Source organism: Gallus gallus, chromosome 2, assembly GCF_016699485.2.
Source record: "Gallus gallus isolate bGalGal1 chromosome 2, bGalGal1.mat.broiler.GRCg7b, whole genome shotgun sequence".
NCBI lineage: Eukaryota > Metazoa > Chordata > Aves > Galliformes > Phasianidae > Gallus > Gallus gallus.
Genome location: NC_052533.1, coordinates 42,558,587 through 42,583,792, shown reverse-complemented (window position 1 = coordinate 42,583,792; position 25,206 = coordinate 42,558,587). Strand labels below are relative to the sequence as shown.

At 40.4% G+C, this 25,206-nt stretch overlaps 1 protein-coding gene and 1 long non-coding RNA gene across 5 annotated transcripts; one reads left to right on the top strand and one right to left on the bottom strand.

Moving 5' to 3' along the window:
• The first annotated feature begins 511 nt into the window (after positions 1-511).
• On the top strand, positions 512-24,156 carry TOPBP1 (topoisomerase (DNA) II binding protein 1). Of its 4 annotated transcripts, none has more exons than XM_040695121.1 (28): positions 512-800; positions 1,144-1,231; positions 1,743-1,877; positions 2,455-2,598; positions 3,928-4,109; positions 4,254-4,447; positions 5,118-5,297; positions 6,291-6,460; positions 6,986-7,149; positions 7,656-7,903; positions 8,087-8,403; positions 9,969-10,141; positions 11,201-11,412; positions 11,555-11,847; positions 13,119-13,292; positions 14,165-14,274; positions 15,176-15,299; positions 15,480-15,629; positions 16,130-16,238; positions 16,795-16,987; positions 17,794-18,020; positions 18,834-18,997; positions 20,425-20,539; positions 21,043-21,206; positions 21,925-22,065; positions 23,090-23,179; positions 23,546-23,707; positions 23,923-24,156. In XM_040695121.1, exons 2-28 carry the CDS (start codon positions 1,151-1,153, stop codon positions 24,064-24,066), a joined length of 4,560 nt encoding a protein of 1,519 aa, XP_040551055.1. In that variant the 5' UTR covers positions 512-800; positions 1,144-1,150; the 3' UTR covers positions 24,067-24,156. The 4 variants fall into 4 exon arrangements, with proteins under 4 accessions (XP_040551055.1, XP_015137236.1, XP_015137235.1 ...); XM_015281750.4 differs by lacking the exon at positions 512-800 and adding an exon at positions 891-1,012; XM_015281749.4 differs by lacking the exon at positions 512-800 and adding an exon at positions 891-1,016.
• LOC124417711 lies at positions 7,625-10,524 on the bottom strand. The gene is made up of 2 exons (XR_006937051.1): positions 9,516-10,524; positions 7,625-8,489 (listed from the first exon to the last, which is right to left on the bottom strand). It is a non-coding gene; the product is annotated as an uncharacterized LOC124417711 (long non-coding RNA).
• Positions 24,157-25,206: the final 1,050 nt, after the last annotated feature.

Here is a 25,206-nt window from a genome sequence, read left to right as displayed (position 1 = left end):
GTTCATTAAAGGTGGTTAACTTCTGCAGGTGAGACTGCTCAATCCTTTCTCCCCCCTCCATCTCCTTGTTTTAGAATAGCCCATAAGAATGAAAAACGAAGAGAAATCCCTCTTCATCACAGGTTGCTGCAACGTTGAAAGAGCAGGCAGTCAAACTCAGGGGCTTACAAGCAAAGAACCAGCACCATTTGGTAACACAGGGACATCGCAACAACTTCAGTACTCTGAAGTGCCAGTGAAGGCTGCCTGTCCTTAATTATCTATTAACAGACACGGTGTTTTGGTTAAAATTTCATTTGGTTTTGTGTATTTTGGTTTTGTTAGAGACAGGAAGAGTGCTATCGCCCAGATTGTCTCTTAACTCGCTCAAATCCTAGGAAGTTAAGTTTTTATCATGTTTAACGTCTGTCCCTGCTAGTGCCAGAGAAGCCGACCTCACAACACACCCTTATTAGCCTGCTCGGTTCTTAGGTTACGGTGCCATCTCGTGGCCAAGCAGTAACGCTTCCAGCTGCCATCCTACGACTCACTAGCAACGCTTCTTGTTGCCGTCCTTACAAAATGACCACCTCCAGTACAGGCAGTAGGGAAACAACAGCAAGCCTTAGGAAACATTAATGGCAACTAAAGAGTAGAGGCTGATCGAGATTCATGAAAGGGGAGGAGGAGTGTGAGAGGCCATATGAAGAGGCAGCCGCCAGCCACACCCAACCATTACTCCCCACACAGCTGCACGCACTCTTCCCGCCCTCCGACAACACCAGCGCCTCCAACAGGCGCCCGGTGGCAGCGCAGGCGAGGTGGGAGTCACCCTATAATATCGCCCCGCCCCTCCAGGCGCGGGCCACGCCCCTCGAGGTGACCGTGCCCCCTGCCCTCCCCGCGCATGCGCAGTGTGAGCCGTCGTTTTCCCGCCCGCCGCGTTAGCGTTGGGTGCTGCGTGAGGGGTGGGCTTGGTGTAGGGGACCGTGCAGCGTTCCACCGGCAGCGCCGGGCACGCAGCGGTGCTGCGGTTGGTGAGGGAGCGGGAGCTCTGGGTTGGGTGTGTAGGGCGGTGGCTGAGCCTCTGTGAGGTGGGGCCCCGTGAGGAAGGGGCCTCCCGGTGGGTTCGGCGCGGGAATCTCACCGGGGTTTGCTTCTCAGTTAAAGGATGAAAGGCAGCAAGGAGGTGTTCTTGGTGAAATTCGTAAAATCTTCTGGGAGCTCGGAGTATTTCTTGAAAGCTTTGGAGGTAGGTGAAAGCTGCGGGCCTGCTGGATGCTCTGCTGAGGTGATCTCTGTGGTAAATGCAGCCTGCTTGTGTGCATCTGGGAATAAAGCTGCACTTCCCCACCATAAGTGTTTCAGTGTGATTATATTAACCAAGTAGAACAAGTAATTCTGTCAAAACTTGCTGACATTGAGCAAAGTGCCGGGTAGGCCTGGAAGCTCTATGTGGTGATTATTTATCCACCTTAATACTTAACAGGAAGAATGTGGTGCTTTTTCCCAATTGGAGAGCTTTGAGGGAGCTGAAGGCGCTGCATGACAAGTTCAGTTTGTGTGCAGTGTTTAAGTCTGAATACTGTGAAAAGCTGGGAGGTGAGGGGGGTTCTTTAGATGCCTTAGGTCTGTTCTGCCCTATTCAGGGTGGCTCTGCTGTGGGCTGTTTCAAGTAGATGTGCTTGTGTAATTTCCACAGTATTAACTATTTGTGGTTTATCAATTAAGTGAATGTGTTTGTATGCATTGTTTTCCTGCAGTCTATAAAGGAATTTCAGTCAGAAGAACATCTCCAGATTCTTGAAGAAGAAGCAGCACTCAATATAAAAGAAAATGATAAATCCCTTTACATCTGTGATCCTTTTACAGGTGTTGTTTTCAATCATCTCAAAAAGGTACGCTACACATCAACTTATGCCAGCTATATTCTTTCCTTTCTAGGAGGTCTTACAGTTGTTCTTAGACTGCACATTTTTTCTTCTCGCACTGAATATAGTAGTATGCAGTATTCACAATGAAATCTTTAGAACTTTGTTGCATGCTATATTTAGTGGAGAAGACAACTAGTAAAGTGTGAGGATTGTCATGAAGTAAGTGGAAAACTAAATAGTGTGGTCAGTTCTGATTTTGCTGGAATCAGGGAGGTGGTTTTCGCTTTTTTTTTTCCTCCTGAGTAACATGTTTTTGTTTGACAGACAAGGAGTTGTCCGGCAGACAAAGATAGGCTGTCTGGAATCCAATGGCATGTTAGCTATAGGATGTACTGTTTTTATCAAGCCCAGAAAGCTTAAGAAGGTTGTACTGCAAATTTCCAACAAAATCTAAAAACAGATCTGTCACCTATCTAGTAATGCTAGATGAGAATAGGCGAGGGCCCTGCCTTCCTCAGGGACAAAGAAAATGTTCCTTGCTCCAGTGTACCTTCTGCTCATTTTCTTTGTTTTGTTTGTTTTCCATGTTATTTAATTGCAGCTTGGTTGTAGAATTGTTGGACCACAGGTAGTCCTGTACTGCATGCAGTCCCAGAGATGTGTCCCAAGAGCTGAGTATCCTGTGTACAACATGACCATGGCTGATGTAACGATATCGTGTACCACCTTAGATAAAGATGTTCGGGTAATGTATTGTATACAATGGATGGTTTAGCAGGTTTTTCTGCGGCATGTGCTTTGTTTATTGCTATGGCATCGGTTGTAGTATATGCAAGTGTAGCTGTGCCTATGTCTATGTATGTCTGGTCTTTCTATGGTTTGTGGAGTATTTGTCATTTATGTAGAGAATTGCATGGAGAAAAAGGAAGTCTTTTTATAACATTTAATATACAAGCACGTATGTAGTGGTGTATCTATATGTGGCATCCTGGCTTGTATCAGAAATAGTGTGGCCAGCAGGAACAGGGAAGTAATTATCCCCCTGTACTCAGCACTGGTGAGGCCGCAGCTCGAGTACTGTGTCCAGTTTTGGGCCCCTCACTGCAAGAAAGACATCGAGGCACTGGAGCGTGTCCAGAGGAGGGCAACAAAGCTGGTGAGGGGTCTGGAGCACAGGCCTTATGAAGAGCGGCTGAAGGAGCTGGGGTTGTTCAGTCTAGAGAAGAGGAGGCTCAGGGGAGACCTTACTGCTCTCTATAACTACCTGAAGGGAGGATGTAGTGAGCTGGGGGTCAGCCTCTTATCTCAGGTGACTAGTGATAGGACTAGAGGGAATGGCTTCAAGCTGCGCCAGGGAAGATTCAGGCTTGACGTTAGGAAATACTACTTTTCTGAAAGGGTGGTCAGGCATTGGAATGGTCTGCCCAGAGAGGTGGTGGAGTCACCGAGCCTGGTGGTGTTCAAAGAGCGTTTGGATGTTGTGTTGAGGGACATGGTTTAGTGAGAACCATTGGTGAAGGGCGAATGGTTGGACTGGATGATCCTGTGGGTCTTTTCCAACCTTAGAGATTCTACGATTCTATGATTCTATGTGCACATTTATCTATATCATATAAGCATATGTAACATTGTAAAGTAGTCATTAATGTGGGAATATGTGTACACTTGAGGATTTTTCTATTGGCTGGTGGATGGATCTGTTGGCCAGCTATCATGCTGAGGACAGCATTTTATATTTCTGATTTTTCAGTCTATGGTAAACATTAAATATCCAGCCAGCTGTACTTTACGTGAGTTATGCTAAAGTTTTCTTCTTATATATTGCAACATCATCTTATGTACGCTACCTGAAAGAACAGCCATCAGTACATTTTTTTTAGTGATGGTAGTAACATTTTTACTTAAGGTTATGTATTATATTGTTTACCATCCATGCAAATAAAATGGAATTGATATTTTTGATTAGTTTTTAGAAGAAACCACTGAGAATTGAAACTGGTTTATTTTTGAGTGTGGTGTAGGTTCTTAATTTATTGTTTTTCTTTTGGTGATTTTCTTTAATTTCTCCACTCAGGAGGAAGTTCATAAGTATGTACAGATGATGGGTGGACGTGTGTACAGAGACCTCAATATGTCAGTAACTCATCTTATAGCTGGAGAAGTTGGCAGCAAGAAATACTTAGTAGCTGCTTCTCTGAAAAAACCTGTTTTGCTTCCTTCTTGGGTTAAGACGCTATGGGATAAATCTCAGCAAAGGTAATGAAAACAGAAACAAAGTAAAACTTACTTTGTGTTGGGGTCTGGTAATTCTTATGGTTATACACACTTCTTTCTTTTTCTCATTGATTTTACTGAGCCAAAAAAAAAGCATATATTTTTTTTCCCCTTTCATTCTTTTAGAATGATGAGATACACTGATGTTAACATGGAAGACTACGCTTGTCCTGTGTTTCTTGGCTGTACCATTTGCGTAACTGGCTTAAGTAGTTCAGACAGGAAAGAAGTCCAGCGCCTCACGGCTGAACATGGTGGGCAGTATTCAGGGCAGCTCAAGATGAATGAATGTACTCACCTCATAGTTCAAGAGCCAAAAGGTAAAACTTATAGCGTACGTATTATTATTCCTCCTTGACTTGAAGTAGTGTTGCTCTTGCTGCTTCTGTGTAGAAAAGTGGTGTTGATGGGAGGAGTAGCACGGGGCACTCTTACCTTGCTCTAAAGGTAGGAGAAGAAAGAAAGGTGAGCAAGAGAAGAAAGAACGGCAGAGACTCTGGAAAAGAGCAGAAGAAAAAGGGAGAATCGTAGAGGGAGAGGTTAGAATGTGTGTTAGAATGTGCTGGTACTGGCTCTATATTACAGTTTATTCAGAAGATAGAGCAAGGTAAATCTGAAAACTTCCTGTAGGTGGAATTTATAAAAAAATGTGTGGCAAGATGACATATTGTTAGCAATGCTGTTAGTGGTGGAAACCCTTGACTAAAGCTCTGCAGAGGGCTTCTTCGTGCTTTGCTGCTTTATAATGGTTTCGTGCTTTGTGATGCAGTACCCATGAACTCATTGTCAAGGAGATTTTACTCTAACTTTAAATAAAGGCAAGTAAATAGCAGCTCATGAGATGACTTCTGGATAGTACAACTTGCACCTCAAAATCAGTTAATTGAGTTTTCAGATTTTAATGTGCATCCATCTTTCAGTGAAAACGAATGCATACTAGTCTTTTAGTAACTTGCATTTTTTTAATTTTATTTTATTTATCCTTGAAAGGTCAGAAATACGAATGTGCCAAAAAATGGAATGTCCACTGCGTGCCTGTGCAGTGGTTTTCTGACAGCATTGAGAAGGGCTTCTGTCAAGATGAGACAATGTATAAAATAGAGAGTGGATCAAAACTAAGTAGCACACCCAGTACCTCAACACCCACCAGCCACGCCAGCAAGCTTGACAGTAAGTAAGACCTTTTAAGATGCATTTAAGGTAAGGTATAAAACACTTGGAATAGTAAGAAGGAAGAATTGTTTAAAATTAGTAGAGTGCTCTCTACTTCTGTAGTGATAATGTTTTGAAAACTTGGTTTCCACTTTGCTTACGCAAAAAACCACAACAGGTTACTCTTAGGTATGTCGCATGTTCCAACATATATAGACTTAAACGCGTGAATAATTGTTTAAAAGTCAATTTGATTTAGGTGTACTTGTCTGCTTAAGAATCAGTGGTTTCTATCTTTAAGTGCTAAAAGTACAGGACTAGTCCTGCATTTGTAATTTAGGTTATGTGTCTGTTGTGAATTAAATCATAGCCTTAGAGGGAAAACAAATGCTGATTTTCATGTATTTGTCTTTGTTTATCCTGTAGGAATAGCAGGAAAGTTTGAAAGCATTTTGCAAACAAATACGGTAGCACAAAAGACAGCCTGCTTAAATATGTATTTATTTTCAAATACCTGCTGTTGGCTGCTACTTCAGGAAATGGCTGAGTGATGATGCACTAGGTTAGCACTACCAGTAGTGTGCTGGGAATTCAAGTTTGTTATTATGAAGATATGTAACTCTCTTAAATCATTGAGCTTCAGGTTGAGCTCTTTTACTGCAGAGGCGCCTCTCTCTTATGAAATGATTATTTCTATCAGATCAGGTGTCTACCAAACTTGGAATAAAAGCTTTGAAAATTGACTGTTTTCAGTAACTGACATCCATATGGGAATAAACAAAAGGCACATAAGCACTGTTTCTGGGAAGACCAGTATTCAGATATGTGTGTAAATAAAACCCTTGGTGTATCCAAGGCCCTACTTATCTGTTCTTCAAACTATGTTTTCTTTTAGCGCAACAAAATCAAGTGTGACAGCTTTCTGTTTTTTTGTTTTTTTTTTTTTCCTTTTTCAGTTAAGTAATGGAAAGAGAGGAGCCAAAACTAATGCATCTTTTATTTCCATTAAAGCTCATTCCCTTTCGGATGTCAGCTGCATTTCCAATGTAAATTTGAGTAGAGTTAATGAAACTGCTTGTAGTTCTGCAATGAGCAGCAGACTGGATCCTCCTCCTGATGAGCTGGAAAACTTGGACATAAGCTCTTTTCAAGCTCCTGAAGATCTATTAGATGGCTGTCGGGTATGTTTAACAATATATATATTTCAAATATTCTGTTTTCACACGTGGAAGCAAACTAGGTTGAGGTGCTGGTAGTTGCTGCTAGAGTAAATTATGTTGCTTTATCAGCAAATAACACGTTTCTGTTATATACTGTAACTTTTGTGTACCAGGTCCATATAAAAGAAGTTAATTATGTTAACTGTATAATATGCCTCCATTTTCATAGACATACTTTTAAATACAATAGTGAGTGGATTCCAGAAATGGTGTGTGATTTTGCTTTTTGTTTCTTTATTTTGTTTATACAACTTCTGTGTTTAACTATTGGCTGGCTGTTTGTTATATTATTCAATATTCAGATGTTTCTAGAATACTGCATGAAGATAAATTAATCAAATTTTAAATGCTCCATTTCTCTTTTACTTTTCTGGAATTACATCACTTATTTCTGAGTTCTAGAGCAGTCATAACAAGCTGTATCAAAATATCCTACTTTTTTTTTTTTTCATTAAAGCCTTTATCTTTGCTGTGTTTTCATTGTAGGTCTATCTGTGTGGCTTCAGTGGCAGGAAGCTGGACAAGATGAGAAGGCTTATTAACTGTGGTGGTGGTGTTCGATTTAATCAGCTTAATGAAGATGTTACCCACGTCATTCTGGGGGAAAACAGTGACGAGCTGAAACACTTTTTGGACAAGACGCTTCACAGGTTCTGATAGCTGTATTGCCTAAGGACTACTTCGGCCTTGCTTTCTTTCTCCCACCAACTCATAAGCAAGAAAATATGTATTGATTTGGAAATCCTAAGTAGCTCTTGTCTTAAGTAAGAAGAATTACAGCTGGTGTTTGCAACTCCATCCTGATGTGCTCTCAAATACTGTGAATTTTGGGTTGCTATGAGTTACCTCAGTAAATAGAAAGCAGGTATTCTCACTGGTGAAAAACAGATATTAATGTATTAATATATTGAGGAGGAAGGATTTGGCAGCTCAGCAGTGGGCTGATATAATGTAAATTGTAGAAAATAAATACAAAACTGTCTGTCCTCGTACTTAGGCATGAAGTCTTAAAGTCTGTAAAGTCTGCTAAGCATGCCTTAGTATTGGAGTTACAGACTTTAGGTGCGTGTGTGTATACGTAGTTTGCAGAGTGGGAAACAGGAATCACAGTTCTGAGACCTGATGTAACTTGTTTGTGTAACACTTTATTTTATAGGCCTCATATAGTGACAGCAAAATGGCTACTGGAGTCATTTAATAAAGGCTATCTCTGTCCAGTGGAGCAGTATATCCCTCAAAACTACCAGCTGTTAGCGAATACAATTTTGGAACAACCCGATGCAAAGTTAGTTCTTCCCAAAAACAACAGCATGTCAAAGAAGAAAGCTGTGAATGTTGTGAAGCTCCAGAAAGCTGCAGAAGACGACTTCCTCTCTCAGTATGTCAGTAATGATTCTACATTAGGTAGGTTCAAGGCCGTAGACAGTTGAACAGGTCTTGTAGAATTTGAGTTTTCAAGCATTTAGTCATTAAAAATTGAGTATTTTAACTTCAGTATTGTATTTTTAGGAGTCGTTCTCCATGAAGCTATTTTGAGTTGTCTTTGTTCTTGTCAAACTACTACTCTTTTTTTTTTCTTCCTTCTAGTTGAAGCTGAGAAACTAGCATCTGGTAGCTTCAATGATGTTACTCATGTGACTGTTCAAGAAGAGAATCATTCTTCTGTCTGTAATGGTTCTTTGGGAGAGCCTTCTGCACTGGATGAAGGTTTATTTGCCAGGAAGAGATTTCTTCTTTTGGGTTTTGGAGAAGAAGATGAGTCCTGCATTGCAGATCTGATTAAGGAGCATGCTGGGAAAACTGTGCCGCTGCAAAGCAGAATCATTGCAGACTATGCTGTGGTACCTTTATTGGGGTGCTCTGTGGAGTCAACTGTTGGTGATGTTGTCACGAATACATGGCTGGTAAGGGAGTTATATTTTCAGTCCAATGAGTAAACATATCTATTATAAGTACGTCTTGCTAGAATGCAGAGTTGCTGGTGGCTTTCCTGCAAATAAGATGCTGAGAAATTAGTTCTATTTCATTTGAAATTCGCTAAATGAAAGCATTCCTTAAAGCCTCTGCATCTTTACGGTATTTTAGCTATTTCAAAAATGAGATTTTCTACAGGCTCATTAAATAAGACTCATGACTCAAAGGCTTCTTGTCTGAGGGTCTGCCAGCTTTTTAGAATCGTAGAATGGCTTGGGTTGGAAGGGACCTCAAAGTTCATTTAGTTCCAACCCCACTGCCAAAGGCAGGGATGCCAACCGCTAGATTGAGCACTAATGAGGTTGTCCAGGGCCCCATCCAGTCTGGCTTTGAACCCCTCTAGGGATGGAACATCCATAGCCTCTTGTGGCAAAGGTGTTCCAGCACCTCACCACCCTCTCAGTGGAAAAACTTCACCCTGACATCTAATCTAAATCTCTCCGCCTTTAGTTTAAAACCATTCCCCCTTGTTCTATCACTGCCTACCTGTGTAAAAAGTTGTTTTCCCTTTGCTAATCTCTTTAAATATTGGAATGCTGTAATGATGTTTCCCTAGAGCCTTCTCTTCTCCGAGCAGAACGAGCTCAGCTCTGTCAGCCTGTATCTGTAGGAGAGGCGTTCCAGCCCTATGATAATCTTTACAGCCTTCCTCTGGACCTGTTCCAAAAAACACATTTTTCCTGTGCTGAGACCCCAGACCTGGATGCAGGACTTCAGACGGGGCCTTCTGAGGGCAGAGCAGAAAGAGACAATCACCTCCCTCTCCCTGCTGGCCACCTTTCTTTTGATGTAGCCCAGGATACTGTTGGTCTTTTGGGCTACAAGTGCTCAGTGCTGACTCATTTTAAGTTTTTCATCTAGCAGGACCCCTAAGTCCTTCCTGACGGGGCTGCCCTAAGCCAAGAGCAACACATTGTACTTAGCTTTGTTGAGCCTCATTATGTTTACATGGGCCTAAATTCTCTAAATGTTCTCTAAATAATGAATTTGTAGAAGAAGGAGTTGACTAATAATGATTTTATTTGATAAACTTTGCACTTACTGTTTCTTGCTATGTTCTTACTACAGCTTTCTGTCTTGTGGCAGAGGGTGAGTCAGCTTGAAGTAAAAAAGAAATTGTTTACTAAGAGGAGGCACATGACATAGATTAAGTGCTGTTAGTACTTTTCAGTATTAGATAAATTTCTGTGAAGTGAAACTATACAGGCTGTCAGATCGTGCCTTGAGCTACTTCAAGGGAGCCTCCAGGGTTGGAAGAGTAGTAATGGGAAAGTTCTGAAAAATGCCCAAGTCAGTCAAACCTGACAAGGCTAATGTTATCTAGAAAAGAATTTGTCTAATTGCATGTGAAAAAACTTTATCAAATGCAGTTACAGAAACTGAATTCCGTGTTATCAAGTCCATAAATGATGTTGTACAGTTACTGAGTTATTGCAGTTTTCTGGTGCAGTTTGGCTTGATTTGTGTTTTTATCTATATCATCTTTTTTTTTAAGGTAACGTGTGTGGAACAGCAGCTCCTCTTAGATCCCCAGTCCAATCCACTTTTCACACCAGTCCCAGTAATGGAAGGAGTTACTCCTTTGGTGGACTGTGTTCTTTCTTTTAGCCAATTTACTGGTGCAGAGAGAGACTCCCTGGTTTATCTGGCAGGACTTCTAGGAGCAAGGTACGCTTCTTCCTGTTTTTTACAGCCGTTGTGATTAATACCTTATACATTTCTTCTTTTATAGAACTAAAATATTTCAACATAAAGTTCTTTTGGATTCAGTTCATCTAAGTTGTGACTATGTAGTTACTTTCCTCACCATTAGAGAAATCTAGTCTGTTTTCATGCAGCCTGATTTCTGCCAAAGTCCCCTGAGTTGGCAATTTTATAAATTTGCTGACAAAATTGACACAAAAATGTCAGTTTTTCAGATGTCAGATTTTCTACATTCATAGAATTGTAGAATGGCTTAGGTTGGAGAGGACCTTAAAGATCACATGATCTTTGCAGCCCTCCCGGCAGGATTGCTAACCACTAGATCAGGTGTGCAGGATCCCTTCCAACCTGGCCTTGAACACATCAAGATATGGGGCACCCACAGCCTCTCTGGGCAACGTGTTCCAGCACCTCACCACCCTCTGAGTGAAAAATTTCTTCCTAACATCTAATCTCTATCACCCCTTTTTTTAGTTTAAAACGATTTCCCCTTGTTCTCACTATCAGACCAAGTAAATAGTCTCTCTCCTGCTTGTGAGCTCCTTTCAATTACTGGAAGGCTGTGATGAATTTTCCTGCAGCCTTCTCTTCTCGAGGCTGATCAAGCCCAAAACCCTCAACCTGTCTTCATAGGGGAGGTGCTCCAGCCCTTTGATCATCTTCATCACCCTCTGGATCCACTCCAATAGCTTCGCATCCCTCCTTTACTGGTGACTCCAGGCCTGGACACAGTATTCCAGATGGGGCCTCGTGGGCAGAGCAGAGGGGGGCAATCACCCTCCACTCCCTGCTGGCCACTCCACTTCTGATGCAGCCCAGGATACTGTTGGCCTTCCAGGCTGCAAGTGCACATTGCTGCTTTTGATCCATCAGAATCCCCAAGTCCTTCTCTGCAGGGAAACAGGCCTTGGATAATTCTATTGTTTCTTTTTGTGTTACTTGAATGTATTTTATAGCATTATAAACTTGCCATAGGTTAACTTTGTTTATGACTAAATAAATGTTTTATTAATCTAATTTTAGAGTCCAGGAATTCTTCGTGAGAAAAGCCAATGCAAAAAAAGGAATGTTTGCAAGTACCCATCTTGTGGTGAAAGAGCCGGATGGTTCCAAGTATGAGGCTGCAAAGAAGTGGAATTTGCCTGCGGTCACTGTAGCTTGGCTTTTGCAGTCTGCAAGGACAGGAAAGAGAGCAGATGAAAGCAAGTTTTTGGTTGAACATGCAGATGCTGAAGGTTGGTTATTAGCAAGCTAGGGAATATGGGAAGGAAGGTCATATGAGTGAAGTTCTTTTAAACAAGTATATGTGATATCTGTGGTTTTTTTTAAAAGAGAAATCAGATGGCTTGCTTATATTTTATTTGTTTCCTTTTAAAGATGAGAGTTCCATTACTAAACTTAGCAAGACACCACCAACTACTAAATTTCCTGATTCTCCAGAGCGACCTACTTATCTCCGCGAAGCTGGAAAAAAACCAGCCGTCACCCCTCTTGATATCAACAGGTTTCAGAGTAAAGCTTTCCAAGCTGTAATCTCTCATCATATTGGGAAGGCAACAACTTCTCCTCCACCAAGAGGGCTGCTACAAAAAGAACCATCTTTACACCTTGATACACCATCAAAATTTCTTTCCAAAGACAAGTTGTTCAAGCCTTCTTTTGATGTAAAGGTAATGTTCTTTGCAAAATTTTGTGTTGATAAAGGCGTTGAGTTTAAAGATAGGCGTAAACTTAAAAACAGCACAAAAATGTTATCGTAAGCCTCTTTACCCTGTTAACTACAACCTTTCTATTTTGAATAAAGCCAGAAAAACTACCTCTGTTAATTTGCATATATTTCTAGTTAACCTGTGAATTAAATCTGTTGATCTTTTAATGTCGTTAACAAAGCTCCTTTGTGGCTATTGCATCTTATGTGTTCTATACCTCACAGAACATAATCTGTTCTTTACACTGAGTGACTGAGAAATATAACCAGAAGGCTTGTAAACTCCTCCAGATATTAGGAAACAAATGTTCCTTGTAGTGTGATGAAATTCTGTGTAAAGTTTTTCCACACAGAGGGTGGTGTCACACTCTCAGGTTGCTCAAGGAGGTTGTGGATGCCCCATCCCTGGAGGCATTCAAGGCCAGGCTGGATGTGGCTCTGGGCAGCCTGGTCTGGTGGTTGGCGACCCTGCACAGAGCAGGGGGGTTGAAACTCGATGATCATTGTGGTCCTTTTCAACCCAGGCCGTTCTATGATTCTATGCAACACTACTTTTAATTACTTTTTTAATGTAATAGCGGTATAGCAGTAATAATTTTTACTGCAAATTGAAAAATGGATTAGGGCTTTGGGTTCACTATCTCATTCTGAAAGCCATGAGAAACTACCAACCATAAAACATGGTAAAGAAACCACTTGGGGTATCTGTGCTGGAATAGCTATTGAGTGAACTGAATGTGCTTGTGAAGTCTTCAGATTTGTTTTTCGTTATCAAGGCCTTGATTAGGAGGTGAATTCACTGATACTTCTGCCAAGTTGTTGGCTTTTTGTGATAGTGGATTTATTTTTTTTTCCCCGCTCCTCCCTTCCTCCCCCTCTTCCCTTCCAGTGGAACAATACACATTGGAAATGGCTTGCGAATAGGAATACCTGGATTTGGCAGCTGGCTTCTTTCCACTGCATGCAGTTCTCCCTGATGACAGTGGAAAAAGAGAATTAAATCATCTCTCTTCTTCCTTTTTTATATGTGTGTACTCTAAGATTGGGATTCTCTTGTACAGTTTTTGTGCAGTGGTACTTTCATTTGTGCTTTCTAGCTGCTACTGTAGTACACAGTCCAGGTTTTATGAGTAATGAAACGTTTCTACTGTATTTGTGAAACTTGCTCTTGAGTGAGAATGTTGGTTGTAATGCCTTCGTGAAAGTCAGTCACTTACTTTGTTCTTTTGGTAGGATGCTCTGGCAGCTTTGGAAACTCCAGGAGGTCTTGGTCAAAAGAACAGGAAGCTGAGCACACCTCTTTCTGAAGTCATTGGCAGAAACCTGAAATTGGCACTGGCAAACAGCACTCGGAATACAGAAGCTCTTACTGCCAGCCCTCAGCTGAAGGCTGCACAGCCAGAAGTGGTAGGAAATTTTTGGTTTTGAGCTTTTGGAACATAGGTTGATTAAGAAGATGCTGTAACTTTTGTGAATAAAGCTATAAAGGAGTTTGTGCATTGTGATGTATTTGAGTAAAAATCTGTATGATTATGCATCTTCAATGATGAATAAAGCAAGGTAAGGCAGCAGGCAAAAATTTAAAAGTCTTTTTCTCCTGTCTGTGATGCCATCCCAAATACTAAGGAGTTGCTGAGCAGCATGGTTTATGAAGCTGTGACAATTCAGTTTTCGTAGTATTAGGATAGGAGGGTTTTATAACAATTAAGAAACTCCTAGGCTCCTGATGAGCAGGATTAAATATTTTATGTTGGACTGAAGTTTAGAGTTCCAGCCTAATCTACTCTAATAAGAGAAAACAGAAAAAGAAGTGAGAGAAAAGAGTGTTTGCATCCTGCTTCTCTTGTTGTTGCACAAGGTACAATAAAGGAGGAGAAGAAACTAACGGCATTCAGTAAGGGAAGGTTGTTACTTCTTATTGTGTAGTTTCTGAACTCTCACCCTTTTCACTCTGGTAGAATGAAATGTTTTCGTGGTATCAGGTTTGATAATTCTTCAATTTTGGTGCTCAGGAAAGTGGTCAGTTTGTGATGGAAAAAAGCACAATACGGTTTAGGGAGACTGGCTAACAGTGAAACTTCTGTCTTTGGGTTCCCAGTGCTTGGAAGGATAGTGCTCTCTTTTGACTTGGAGATTGGGAGTATCAAAACCAGGAAAAAAATGTTTACCTTTTCCTGTTATTGGGAATATTATCACATATTACACTAAATACTTAAATATTGTTGTTATTCCTGCAGAAACTTTCTAAACTTGATTTTTTTTTCCCCCTATTTGAATAGGAAGAAGAGCCCAAGCCTCTAGCTGGTGTTGTTATATGTGTTAGTAAAAAACTTACTAAGAAGCAAAGTGAACTGAACGCTATAGCAGCTTCTCTTGGTGCAGACTACAGGTATCAAACCAAAAAAAAGGCACAACTTCTAAGCTTCTGCACTGGTGGGAATTGAAATAAATATGAATCTTAGCATTCTAATATCCTCATCTATGGGACCTTTTGCTATATCTGAACTTAAGGTTTCACTATCTTAAATAATTTATGTCCAGAAATACAGCCATATGCTAATACAAAAGAAGTCAAGTTTTCTGTGTTCCTAATAAGTCTGTCTTGAGAAAACTTTATCCTGAAGTGTACTAGTGTTGCAGAAAAATGTTCTTTCCTTTTCTCTCTCTCTTTTTTTTTTTTTTTAATGCAGAAGATTCTGAAATTTTTGGCATTTGGGAAGTTTAAAATTGGCTTTATATTTTAGATTTTGAATCTGATCTGAAAGCGTGTGTGTGTCTCTCTGGCTCAGAACTAATTATTTTACAGATTGTGAGCATAGCTCCTGTAATCACAGAACGTAGCTATGAGAGGAACGACAAACTATTTCCATTAGATAACAAATGTTAATTTTTATCAGATTACGTTTTAGAATCCTATATTTTATTTTGAGCTTCGTGGACTGGTATTCCAGTTGCAACTCAATCCGTCAGTAAGAGGAAAACATAAACTGCCACGCTTTGAGAAACTGATTTGGAACTTCATTTACTTAGATAAAACAAAAAGTAATGATAAATCAAAACCCTGAACTCTTTTATACCTTTGTCAGACTAAGTTTTGTTTACTTCAGGGATGCTTTCAGAAGAGATTTAAGGTGTTCTGTCCTGAAACTCAAAGTTGTCTTTCTTTTGTTGTGGCTAAATAAGTAATGAGCCCACTTCCTTCATCAGAGTAGGAATATTTCTAGGATCAGCTGCTGATTCTTTTTGATAGGTAATTATACCCTCAAATTGTATTTCATTTTATTTTCTAGATGGTGTTTTGATGAAACAGTAACACACTTCATCTACAAGGGAGGACAAAACGACAGCAACAAGGAATATAGATCTGTTAAAGAACGAGGAATACATATTGTTTCAGAACACTGGCTTTTAGAGGTATGAAGCTTGTTGGTTTTTTTTCCCCTCATACTAAAAGTGAACAGAAAAGGAGGCTTAAAACTCATTAGATAGCAGTTGATTTTCTATTGGAATTTACATACCTATACTTAAATATGGAACTTGTATTAATTTTCAGCCAGTTTCTCATCTTTCTTATATTAACTAATATTGTTACAGTGTGCCCAAGAATATAAACGGCTTCCTGAATCTCTCTTTCCTCACACTTACAATCCCAAAATGAGCCTGGACATCAGCGCGGTGCAAGATTTCAGGCCCTCCTCTTCCAGTGAGCTTCCACCCACTGGAAAACCAGCAGAAGAAAATGAGGTATAGTGTGTGATAGAAATTCATGTTCTATGACATCATTGGAATTCAGTTCACGTGGCTGTTATGTTTAATGTAATAAACAAAGTTGATTCTTTATTCAGTGATACTCTGAAGCAGATTTCACTAGTAATTAATAGTAGCTATTGCAGATACTCCTTCATGCTTTTCCTGCATTTGTAGTCCTCTTCTAAGACAATAGAGGCAAACACAGACATTTCAGGATTAGAAGTGCTTTCCACATCTGAAACGGTGTAGTCCATTCTTCTTTTTTAAGTGAACAGGAGATCCAAGGCATAAGCTTGATTTAGTAGACCTCCAGACTGCAGAGTAGGTGTTGTCATTAATGCTATTTTTCACTGTCTTACTGTCATTGTGGTGGCAGAAAGATTAGCTTACTCTAAGGCAAGATTATTCTTCCTCGGAATTTTCACAAGCATTGAACAAAGGTAAAAACAAAAATTATGGTATTCAAGAATTCTACTTGTCTTCATTGACTTTAGATTATTGCAGTTGATGAAGACGATGCTGAAGATGATTTAACTACTGATCAAATAAAGGAAACAGCTGGCACAGGGGAAGAGCACAATGGAATAAGTGAATCCAAGGGAGGTAAATATAAATTCCTGTTCTCAGAATAGTCACGTAATGTCAAACGGCCAATGTAAGCCTTTTACAATTTCAGGTCCTGAATGTTAAGATGTGAAAGGTTTAGGTATTTATTTACCAGTCAAATACAGCTAGCCATTGTTGCTCAGTATGAGGGAGAAGTTTTGCTCTCTAGTTTAAAGGTCTTGCCAGCCCGTAACAAAACTGGGTAATCCATTACAAATTACTTAGTTGCTATTTCTTTTTTTTTTTAAACACCAAAGTTTGATTTTTAGCACAGAAAATCAGTATTATATACATTTTTGTGTTATGTAAAGAAATGTGTTAGAGGAGAGTTGTGGAATCACGTGAACAATTTCAGAAGTGATCCAAATGGGAATTCCTGCTTGTGACAAGAAATGGGTGTCTTCAGTCATACATAATTCTCCTAGATATTCTTTCCCTCCTTGATTATATTATCTTCCTCCCTGATACAGGGGAGGCAAATTGACTTGAATGGCTGTACTTTTCTCTTATTGTAGTAATCTTGATCCTGTGGGCTTTGTTTATTCTCTTGAAGTTTTAACCCAGGCGCTAGAAATGAGGGAGAACTTCCAGAGGCAGCTGCAGGAAATCATGTCTGCGACATCAATAGTGAAACCACAAGGACAAAGAGGATCCCTGTCAAGGAACAGTTTTGATAGTTCTCCAGCCACTCCTGATAGCGCCCGGTCTGTGCGAAATGGCCGCAGCAGAGCCTTGGAAGCTCTAAGGTATCGATTTTCATTTCATTGTATCTTATCTTGTCCTCTCTACTCAGACAGTCACTGAAACATGAATAGATCTCCAGGGTTTTCAGTTGTATTGTCTTTCTGTTCTGATATACTTAATTTTCTTGTAATTCAGAATCTTTAACAAGACCTGCTAGATAAAATCAGAGTATTATCTTAATCCAAACATTACATATAAATGAGTATATTTGCTTTTCAAAAAATAGTAGAATATAATTGCTTTTTAATATTGAAATGAACTGTTCTAACAAACTAATTTGTCTTCAGATTAGTTAGTGTTGTTAGAGATATTTGAAGAAGACAGTGCTGCAGTATTTCAGTACCTTGGTCATACACAGTCATTGTTCCTATGAAGTATTTTGTGAATATTGATCATTTTTTCATTTCTGTCTGTGTAATCACAGTGAATAAGATTTTAGTTCCAACAGTGCTGAGCTCCAGTGAGAATGTTATTGAAATTTTGCAAAGTCATTCCTTTAGTTGGGTGTTTATCTGCAAATACAGGGTAGAGTGCATTGATTATGGAATAATTTATCAGTGTGACACATGGTGAAAATATGTCCTACTTACATTTTGATTGCCTTTTTTCAGCCACACTGACCCTTAAACCCACAAAGACAGATTGCCAAAGTTGCTTTCAGATTGAAGGCTTCCACTTTTCTGGACTTGCTTTCTAATAACGTCACTTGGATGTTATAGTTGCTGTGACTGTTAAAACCTTTCCTTCTAGAATGGTAGTCTGCCGTAAAACAAAGGAGTATTTAAGGTATCTGTGCCTTTTCTCTCAGGCAATCTCGTCAGGCTTTCACAGATATCAACACGGAGCCATCCCAGAGTGAGCAGATCATCTGGGATGATCCTACAGCAAGAGAGGAAAGAGCAAGACTTGTCAGCAACTTCCAGTGGCCTAACAGTCCTTCCCAGTACACAGAGCAAGCTCAGAGTAACGTCAATAGGAACACGGATGAGTCTACCTTCAAAGGATCCATAGCTGATGCAGAGATTGCTGGTATAGGTAAATTAAAATCAGAAAGAAAATACCATTTTTATTTACTCCACAATTTTTATTTGGATCCTCAGCTGGCTTCCAGCTAACAAGTCAGATAGATATAGTGGAATTCAAATAGGAATACTAGTAGCAGGATTTTTTTTAATATTAGTAGGTAAAGACTGAAGGAACAGGAAGAAGATACTTGTGGGTGCCAAAAACAGTATCTCAGAGCTACTTATGAATCTGCTTCAGTTATGATTTAGTCAAGATACTGTGTTTATCTTTCCTATTGTTTTTGAAGTCTCAATCTTCTGCTAGGACTAAGGAGGACTAAAGCAACACACTTAAGGTTTTTCATCCGTTTTGGCTTTTTTCCCACCTTCAGAGAGATAGCAGAATCATTTACTTGCCTCTCCATTGCCACCTCCCACCACCCTCCCAATAAATCTACTTTATAGAGATTCTTCTGAAGAATTTCTGCTGAAAACTAATGCTGTCCTAGTGGAGGTTGAAGAAAATTAGCTAAATAAATTCAATTGTGTGGTGGGTTTTTTTTTTTTTGTTTTGTTTTGTTTTTTAACTGAGTAAGTGCATTTAGCGAAAGAAATTAGGTCATTTTGAGGTTTATGTGCTTTTCAGAACAGGGCATCCAGGGACAATGGTCTGCAAGGTTCAATTGGTGGTTTGTGGTATAAGGAAGAGCACCTTTTAAGAAGGGCAATATTGACATGTTGATTGTGCATGTTGTAGCAGCCATTTAGGGTAACTCCTTTTGTACTTTGTCCATAATTATATTCAGCACAGGACGAGTCCTCTAACAGCGTTTTACTTCCACAGTTGTTCCTGAGGCTGGGGATGGAGATACGATTGAAGGTCTGAAGAATCCTGTATGTAGAGATCCTGAAACACCCATTAAAGATCACTTGATCCCCACTCCACAGGCTCCCAGCATTGCATTCCCACTGGCTAACCCTCCTGTGGCACCACAGCCCAAAGAAAAGGTTTGACATTTGAAGAAATGCTCGTGATTGTATGTGTTCTAAAAGTGTAGCTATACTTTAAGGGCTGCTCTGAAAGTTATGCCTCTTGTGTTATTATGTTCACCCATGACATCAGAGGCAGATGTCGATGGTATGGCAGTAGAGGTTAAATGTTCCCAACAGTATTCCATTACATGTTGTTGCTGTGGGACAGATGGCAGCAGGGGGGCAGTCTGACAAAATGGTGTCTGACATGGAAATGCATCAGAAGCAAAGGTGTGGCATTGAATTCCTCCATGTGAAAAAAATGGCACCCATTGACATTTGTCAATGCTTGCTGAATGTTTATGGAGACCAAACAGTGGATGTGAGCACTGTGAGTTGGTGGGTGGTGCATTTCAGCAGTGGCAGCAGCATCCATGTGAAATGCATTGAGAGGGGAGCCCTGTGGAGAAGGAGTTGGGAGTCCAGGTAGATGAAAAGCTGTACATGAGCTAGCAGTGTGTGCTTGCAGCCTGGGATGCCATCTGTATCCTGGTGGCCAGCAGGACAAGGGAGGTGATTGTTCTTCTCTGCCTTTCTGAGGCCCCATCTGGAGTACTTCATCTAGGCCTGGGACCCCCTGCACAGAAAAGATGTGGAAGTGACAAGGCCTAAAGAGTCCATGAAGATGATCAGAGGTCTGAAGCACCTCTCTTATGAAGATAGGCTGAAGGAGCTGGGCTTATTTAGCCTGGAGAAGAGCAGGCTCTGGGGAGATCTCATTGCAGCCTTCTGCTACTTTCTGGATGCTTACAAACAGGAGGGGGAACTCTAGCTATGTTAGGTTGATGGAAAACAGTTAGACCTGTATTTTGCAGATGATACCTGGAATTTAGGCTTAAATACCAACAATATCTTTGTTCTGGACAAAAACCTGATTCAAAAATTTAATGTTATATAGTGAACTTGAAAGCAACTAGGAAAATGAGTTTAGGCTTTTGCCTTCAGTGTATCATTTGATGCTCCAACTTCCAGCATCAACCATGTGTCTTCAGAGGGCTGAAGTGTCATGCTAGTGAATAAACTGTGGTGTAAGTATATAGGGGGCCTTGGAAGTTAAAGAAAGCCTGAATGGATGAGGCAGTGTGATAGATGGATGATGGTTGCTTCATGTGTTCAGCTTGGCATTCAGTGAATATGGATTAGTTTTTATGACAGATTTGTTCAGTTCTGCCCTAAAAAAAAAAAAGGGGGGGGGGGAGGGGAACCAAGAGGATGTTAAGCAGGAGCTTAATGTTGATTTGATAAGATCCAGCTTTTGTCAAGTGATTGACAGATTTGGTTCTTCTTTTCCCTGCTAAAAGAAAACTTAACATAAAAATAACGCAGAATTGCTCGCAGGGAAATAGTCAACTGTCAAACTAATCTTTCTGTAATATTTCCAAAATGTGTTGCTATATTTTCAGGCTGTTACAGAAGATGAGAAGGTAGATGAAGAACCGGAAAAATGCCGTAAATTTCAGCTGTCTTCTCTGAATCCTCAAGAAAGATTTGACTACTGCCATCTGATTGAGGAATTAGGTACCGGATACTTGTGAAATGCTTGGGATAGTGTGTGTTGTAAGCTGGTCAGCTGGAGCTCTCTGGGAAAAGAAAGGGCTTCTGTTAATGACTCATCAGAACAGAGGTCTCAAATTTATGGTTTTCTGTGCTTGTGAGCAATTCCTTGAATATATTATTATTATGTGAGTGATCAGCTTTGCCATAAGACAGCAATGGTTTTGTACTCTGGCAGTTTCTTTAGCTGTCTCCACAACAGCCCCATTCTTTACTGTTGGGAGTGTCTAGAATCTGCCGTCTTCTGGTGTCTCCCATTCCTGTCTCTGTTATAGTACCACTTCTTTTTCTTTTCCCAGAGCTCCTCTTTCCTTGCCAGCTTGTCCCTCATCACTTCAATCATAATATTTTCAGTGTAAATCTGAGATATTTTTTAAAAATTTAAATAATTCTCACTTTGAGTGATCTTTTTGTGGTACAGCCTGAACTCTAAATAACTTGAATCGTATTAAATCCTCAATTCCAAGGTGGAATAGTACTTGAGAAACAGTGCTTTGATCCAAGTTGCACACACATTGTTGTGGGACATCCTCTTCGAAATGAGAAATTCCTGGCCTCGATGGCAGCTGGAAAGTGGGTGCTTCATCGTTCCTACCTGGAGGCATGCAGAGGAGCTGGCTGCTTTGTTCAGGCATGTCATCTTGTTACTGAGAAACTAGAATGTTGCATTTCTCTTAATGTCTCTTTTTATTTTACTGGAAAATGACTTCTCAAAAGCAAATAGTAGTCTGGAGTGGCTGAACCTTGGGATTTTAGGGGCTCCAGTATCTCTGAAACTTTTGGCAAGCTTGTCTCTAAAAACACATTCCCGACCAAACTTGTCCTAGCACAGGACAAATGAAATACCTATACCTTATTGGTGTTTCTGGAAATTGAAGCTTGAATATCTCGTGTTAATTTTTCGCTGGTGTATCAGCTTGAGGTTGTGGATCTTGTACACCAGGAATTAAATCTTAATCTTTTCTATACATCAGCAAAGTTTTAAAGATACCCACTCCATAAGCCTGTGCGTTCTGAGCACCCTCTTCCCAAGCGTCCACAGTGGCTTTGCACTACTGTTGAATTCCACTGCTGATGTCCACAGGAGTAGCGTGGTTGTATGTAATGTGCATTAATGTTACAGGAAACAAGAGTTGATTTAAAACTGCGGGGAGTTTTTATGCATGGACATGATAATTATGTGCATTTAAGAGACATATCTCTAATTTTATCAAGAGCTGCTTTGCTCAGATAAAATTGATGCACAGAGCTAGACTGTGTAGTGATTTGTTCTGGATGGTTTTTTATTATTAATCTTTCTGCTAATAAAGTTGACAAGACTTTGTAATTCATGCCTATGATTATTCTAGGAAGAAGATTATGAGTGGGGAAGTGATTCCATACTTAATGTTTTGCCTGGAATCAATGTAAACCAGAAGAAGCTAGCGCTCGCAGCCATGAGGTGGAGGAAAAGAATTCATAAAGGAAGGCAAGAAACTGGAATTACTGAGGTATTGAGATGTGTTTTGGATGTAAGGCGTGCAGTGTGGATGGCCAAGACAGGGTTTGTCACTGAGAAACCCACAAGTTTCTCTCTGGCAGGAAAAGTGAATCTGCCTTACTAAGAACAAAATGGCCGAGCTGTATATCTTCTAGTTAGTTAAGTAACCTTTTAGTGCTGATCTATTACATCCTAATCTATTCCTGAACCACCCACTGGTCATGCTTTTTGCAGAGCTAGACATGTGGCTACTGATGTATCTTAATGGCTGAATGATGCGTACATACCTTTGTTTGTGCTTCCGAGCTCTAGCTGGGGAGCTCCATTGGTTTTACCAGGAAACCATGGCTGGTGCTGGCAGTAACTGTTAGAAATCCCTGCTGTGCCATACAGGTGAATACAGCTCACTGGACAGCATTTTCCTAACTATAGCAATGAGTGTAATACTGTACTTAAAACAAGGCAGCAGTTGACAACTTTCCCAAAGCACCTTCTCTGATGTCACATAGTGCGAGTTCCATAGTGTTGCAGTAACATTACTGAAGGTGAAACTGGAGCTCACCACGTCCTTTTAGCTGTTCTCTCCACCCAGACATGGAAGTACTCACCGATAGATGGAAATACTGCCTGTGTCTCAACCGCATCAGTGTAACACTTGACTTGCACGTATTCTATAACCTCCTTTAAATGAATATTTGTAAGAAAAATTATGCTCCTTGCCTATTTGGAATTAGCACAGCTTTCCTTAAGATGTTTGTTTCTTGCTGGTGTTGGAAGTGTTTTGCAACTGGAATGGCTTGCCCACCTTCCATGCAGGTGAAAGGGCATGCTGGAAAGCTGGTGGAGTGTGCGGTGTTGGCCTCATAGTTTTATACTGTGCTTTTTTTCTGCCTTTTACAATTTAGAAAGACAAAACCAGGTGATAGCAAATGTTTGTCTGATAGGTACTCCTGAAAGAGGCAGATGAGGGATCTGTGAAGTCTGTACTTCGGTAGTGTCAACATCATTATGGCTAAATGGAGTCTTTTATCTAGGGAGCCTTCAGTGGCTGGAAGGTGATCCTGAATGTTGATCACACCAAGGAAGCAGGATTCCGACGCCTTCTTCAGTCAGGAGGAGCAAAAGTATGTAGCTTTCTGGGAAAAAAATTTATACACATTGCTGTTTTTCTCTTCTGACGTTGTTTTGTTGAGTGTTGTTAAATTTTCAGATATTGGTATAATTTCTTAAACTCTGTGCTGGGTGTTGTCCTTGCTAGTAGTAGGTCCTAGCCAAAATTGCTCAGACTGCTGAGCACAGAATTTGTGGGCCCTGCTCTGATGAGAGGATCAGACTTCTTGAAAGGTGAAAATGTACAGAATGCACAGTAAATAGTATTTTGTTTTGTGTTGGTTTGATAGTTGAATTTATAGGTCGTGAGCTGCATTTATCTTCCATAGGGAAGAAACACAAAAATTAATAGCTTTTGTCTCTCGTGTTTTAATCTGTAGGTGTTTTCTGGTCATTCTGTGTCTTTCTTCAAAGAAGCGACTCATCTCTTCGCTGACTTCAGTAAGCTGAAGCCAGATGACACCAGGGTGAACATAGCAGAGGCGGCAGAGCAGGGAGTGAACTGCTTGAAGCCAGAGTACATTGCAGACTTCCTCATCCAGGTGTGTGCTGTGCAGGCAGGATGGGGCAGGCCCCTCACCTCCAGCAGGTCACTAGGAGCCTTGGCCAGAGCAAGGAGCTTGCAAAATATTCAAGATGTGCATGTGCAATGTCCATTTTATTAATTTACATCTTAGAAAACAACTGAGCAATTTCTTTATTCTCAAAAGATTCTCCTTGAGCTAAGCGACTTTTTTTCCCCCTTCCTCTATTGAAGGATCCACCTCCCCCAATGGAGTCTTACTGCCTGCCAGAAGCTGAGCGTTGCTTCCAGAACAACAAAGAACGTGGGACTGGATTATCCCAGAAAAGAAAAGCACCGGGAGAAATGAGCAGAGTCAAGCGATCCAGAATGCACTGAGAAAGTTCCGTGCTTTTAATTTGTACATTTAATATATTTGTATTTATATTTTTTCATCCTCGCCACAAAAATTAAAAGCTTTGAATCTCACTTCTAATTTGTCCTGAGATTAAAATAAGGTTATTACAGTAATATTCATAGGGAAGGTCTCTTTCGTTACCGGTGCTGTTAATGATTTGGTTTAGGGACAGCACTGTATAATAAATACTTTGAGATGCTTAGCACGCTTTATGTCTGTGTGTTGTAGGGAAAACACCCCTTGATAAGAATGCCATTGCTATGGATGGTCATGCCAGTAATGGACTTATATTTTGAGTATTTCCTCTTGGTTTTGCCCCTAGAGAAAATACCAAAGGAGAAACTAGATTTAAAACAAAACAAACGAACAAAAAGGCTTATAAATTTTAGTAGTAATAGTGGGTATAATAAATTATTCTATAAAAAACTTCACGTTTTTGCCATTCCAAATACTAATGAATGTGTTCAGCAAACATAGAACCACCTCTGCTTTACAGGAGGTGAAGTGTGTCTGGCTGAGATCCCTGTTTGAGTGTGTGGCAGGAGCCAGAGGTAGAGCAAAGCTGTTAATTTGCAGCTGCTGGAGCTGCTCTTGATCAGCCAGCTACCCTATTTGACAAATTCTTTGACCTTTTAATAACTGTGAGCTGTGAGACTGTTTGCTGAGAACTCTGTATGCCACTTGTACCATTGCATCTCTGATTTGCTTTAGGGTTGCATACTGAAGATAATGCTGTTTACTAATGCCTTAAAAAGCAGTTTGAAATTAACTTTGCATTTCACTGGTGATGTTGCTTTGCATCTCAGGGTTTTTATATAGGTATGGATATTAGACATGACCCAAGGGGCTGTTGGGTATTTTTTGGTTATTTATTTTTTCTCCTCTGCCCTCAGAAAATGCTGCTGTGGAAGTGTAGCGCTACTATTTGCATTTTACAGCTAAGCTTTAGAGATGTCCAGGAGCCACACGAGTCCTGTGAGTACTGTGACACCTGGGGGCTGGACAGAAGGGCAGAGTCGGTACAGTGGGCTTCTGAGTGTGAGCAGCTCTCCAGCTATTTGCTCAGCACTCCTCTGAAGACTTGTACAGCTGCTGACAGTGCCCAGCATGCAATCCCCAGG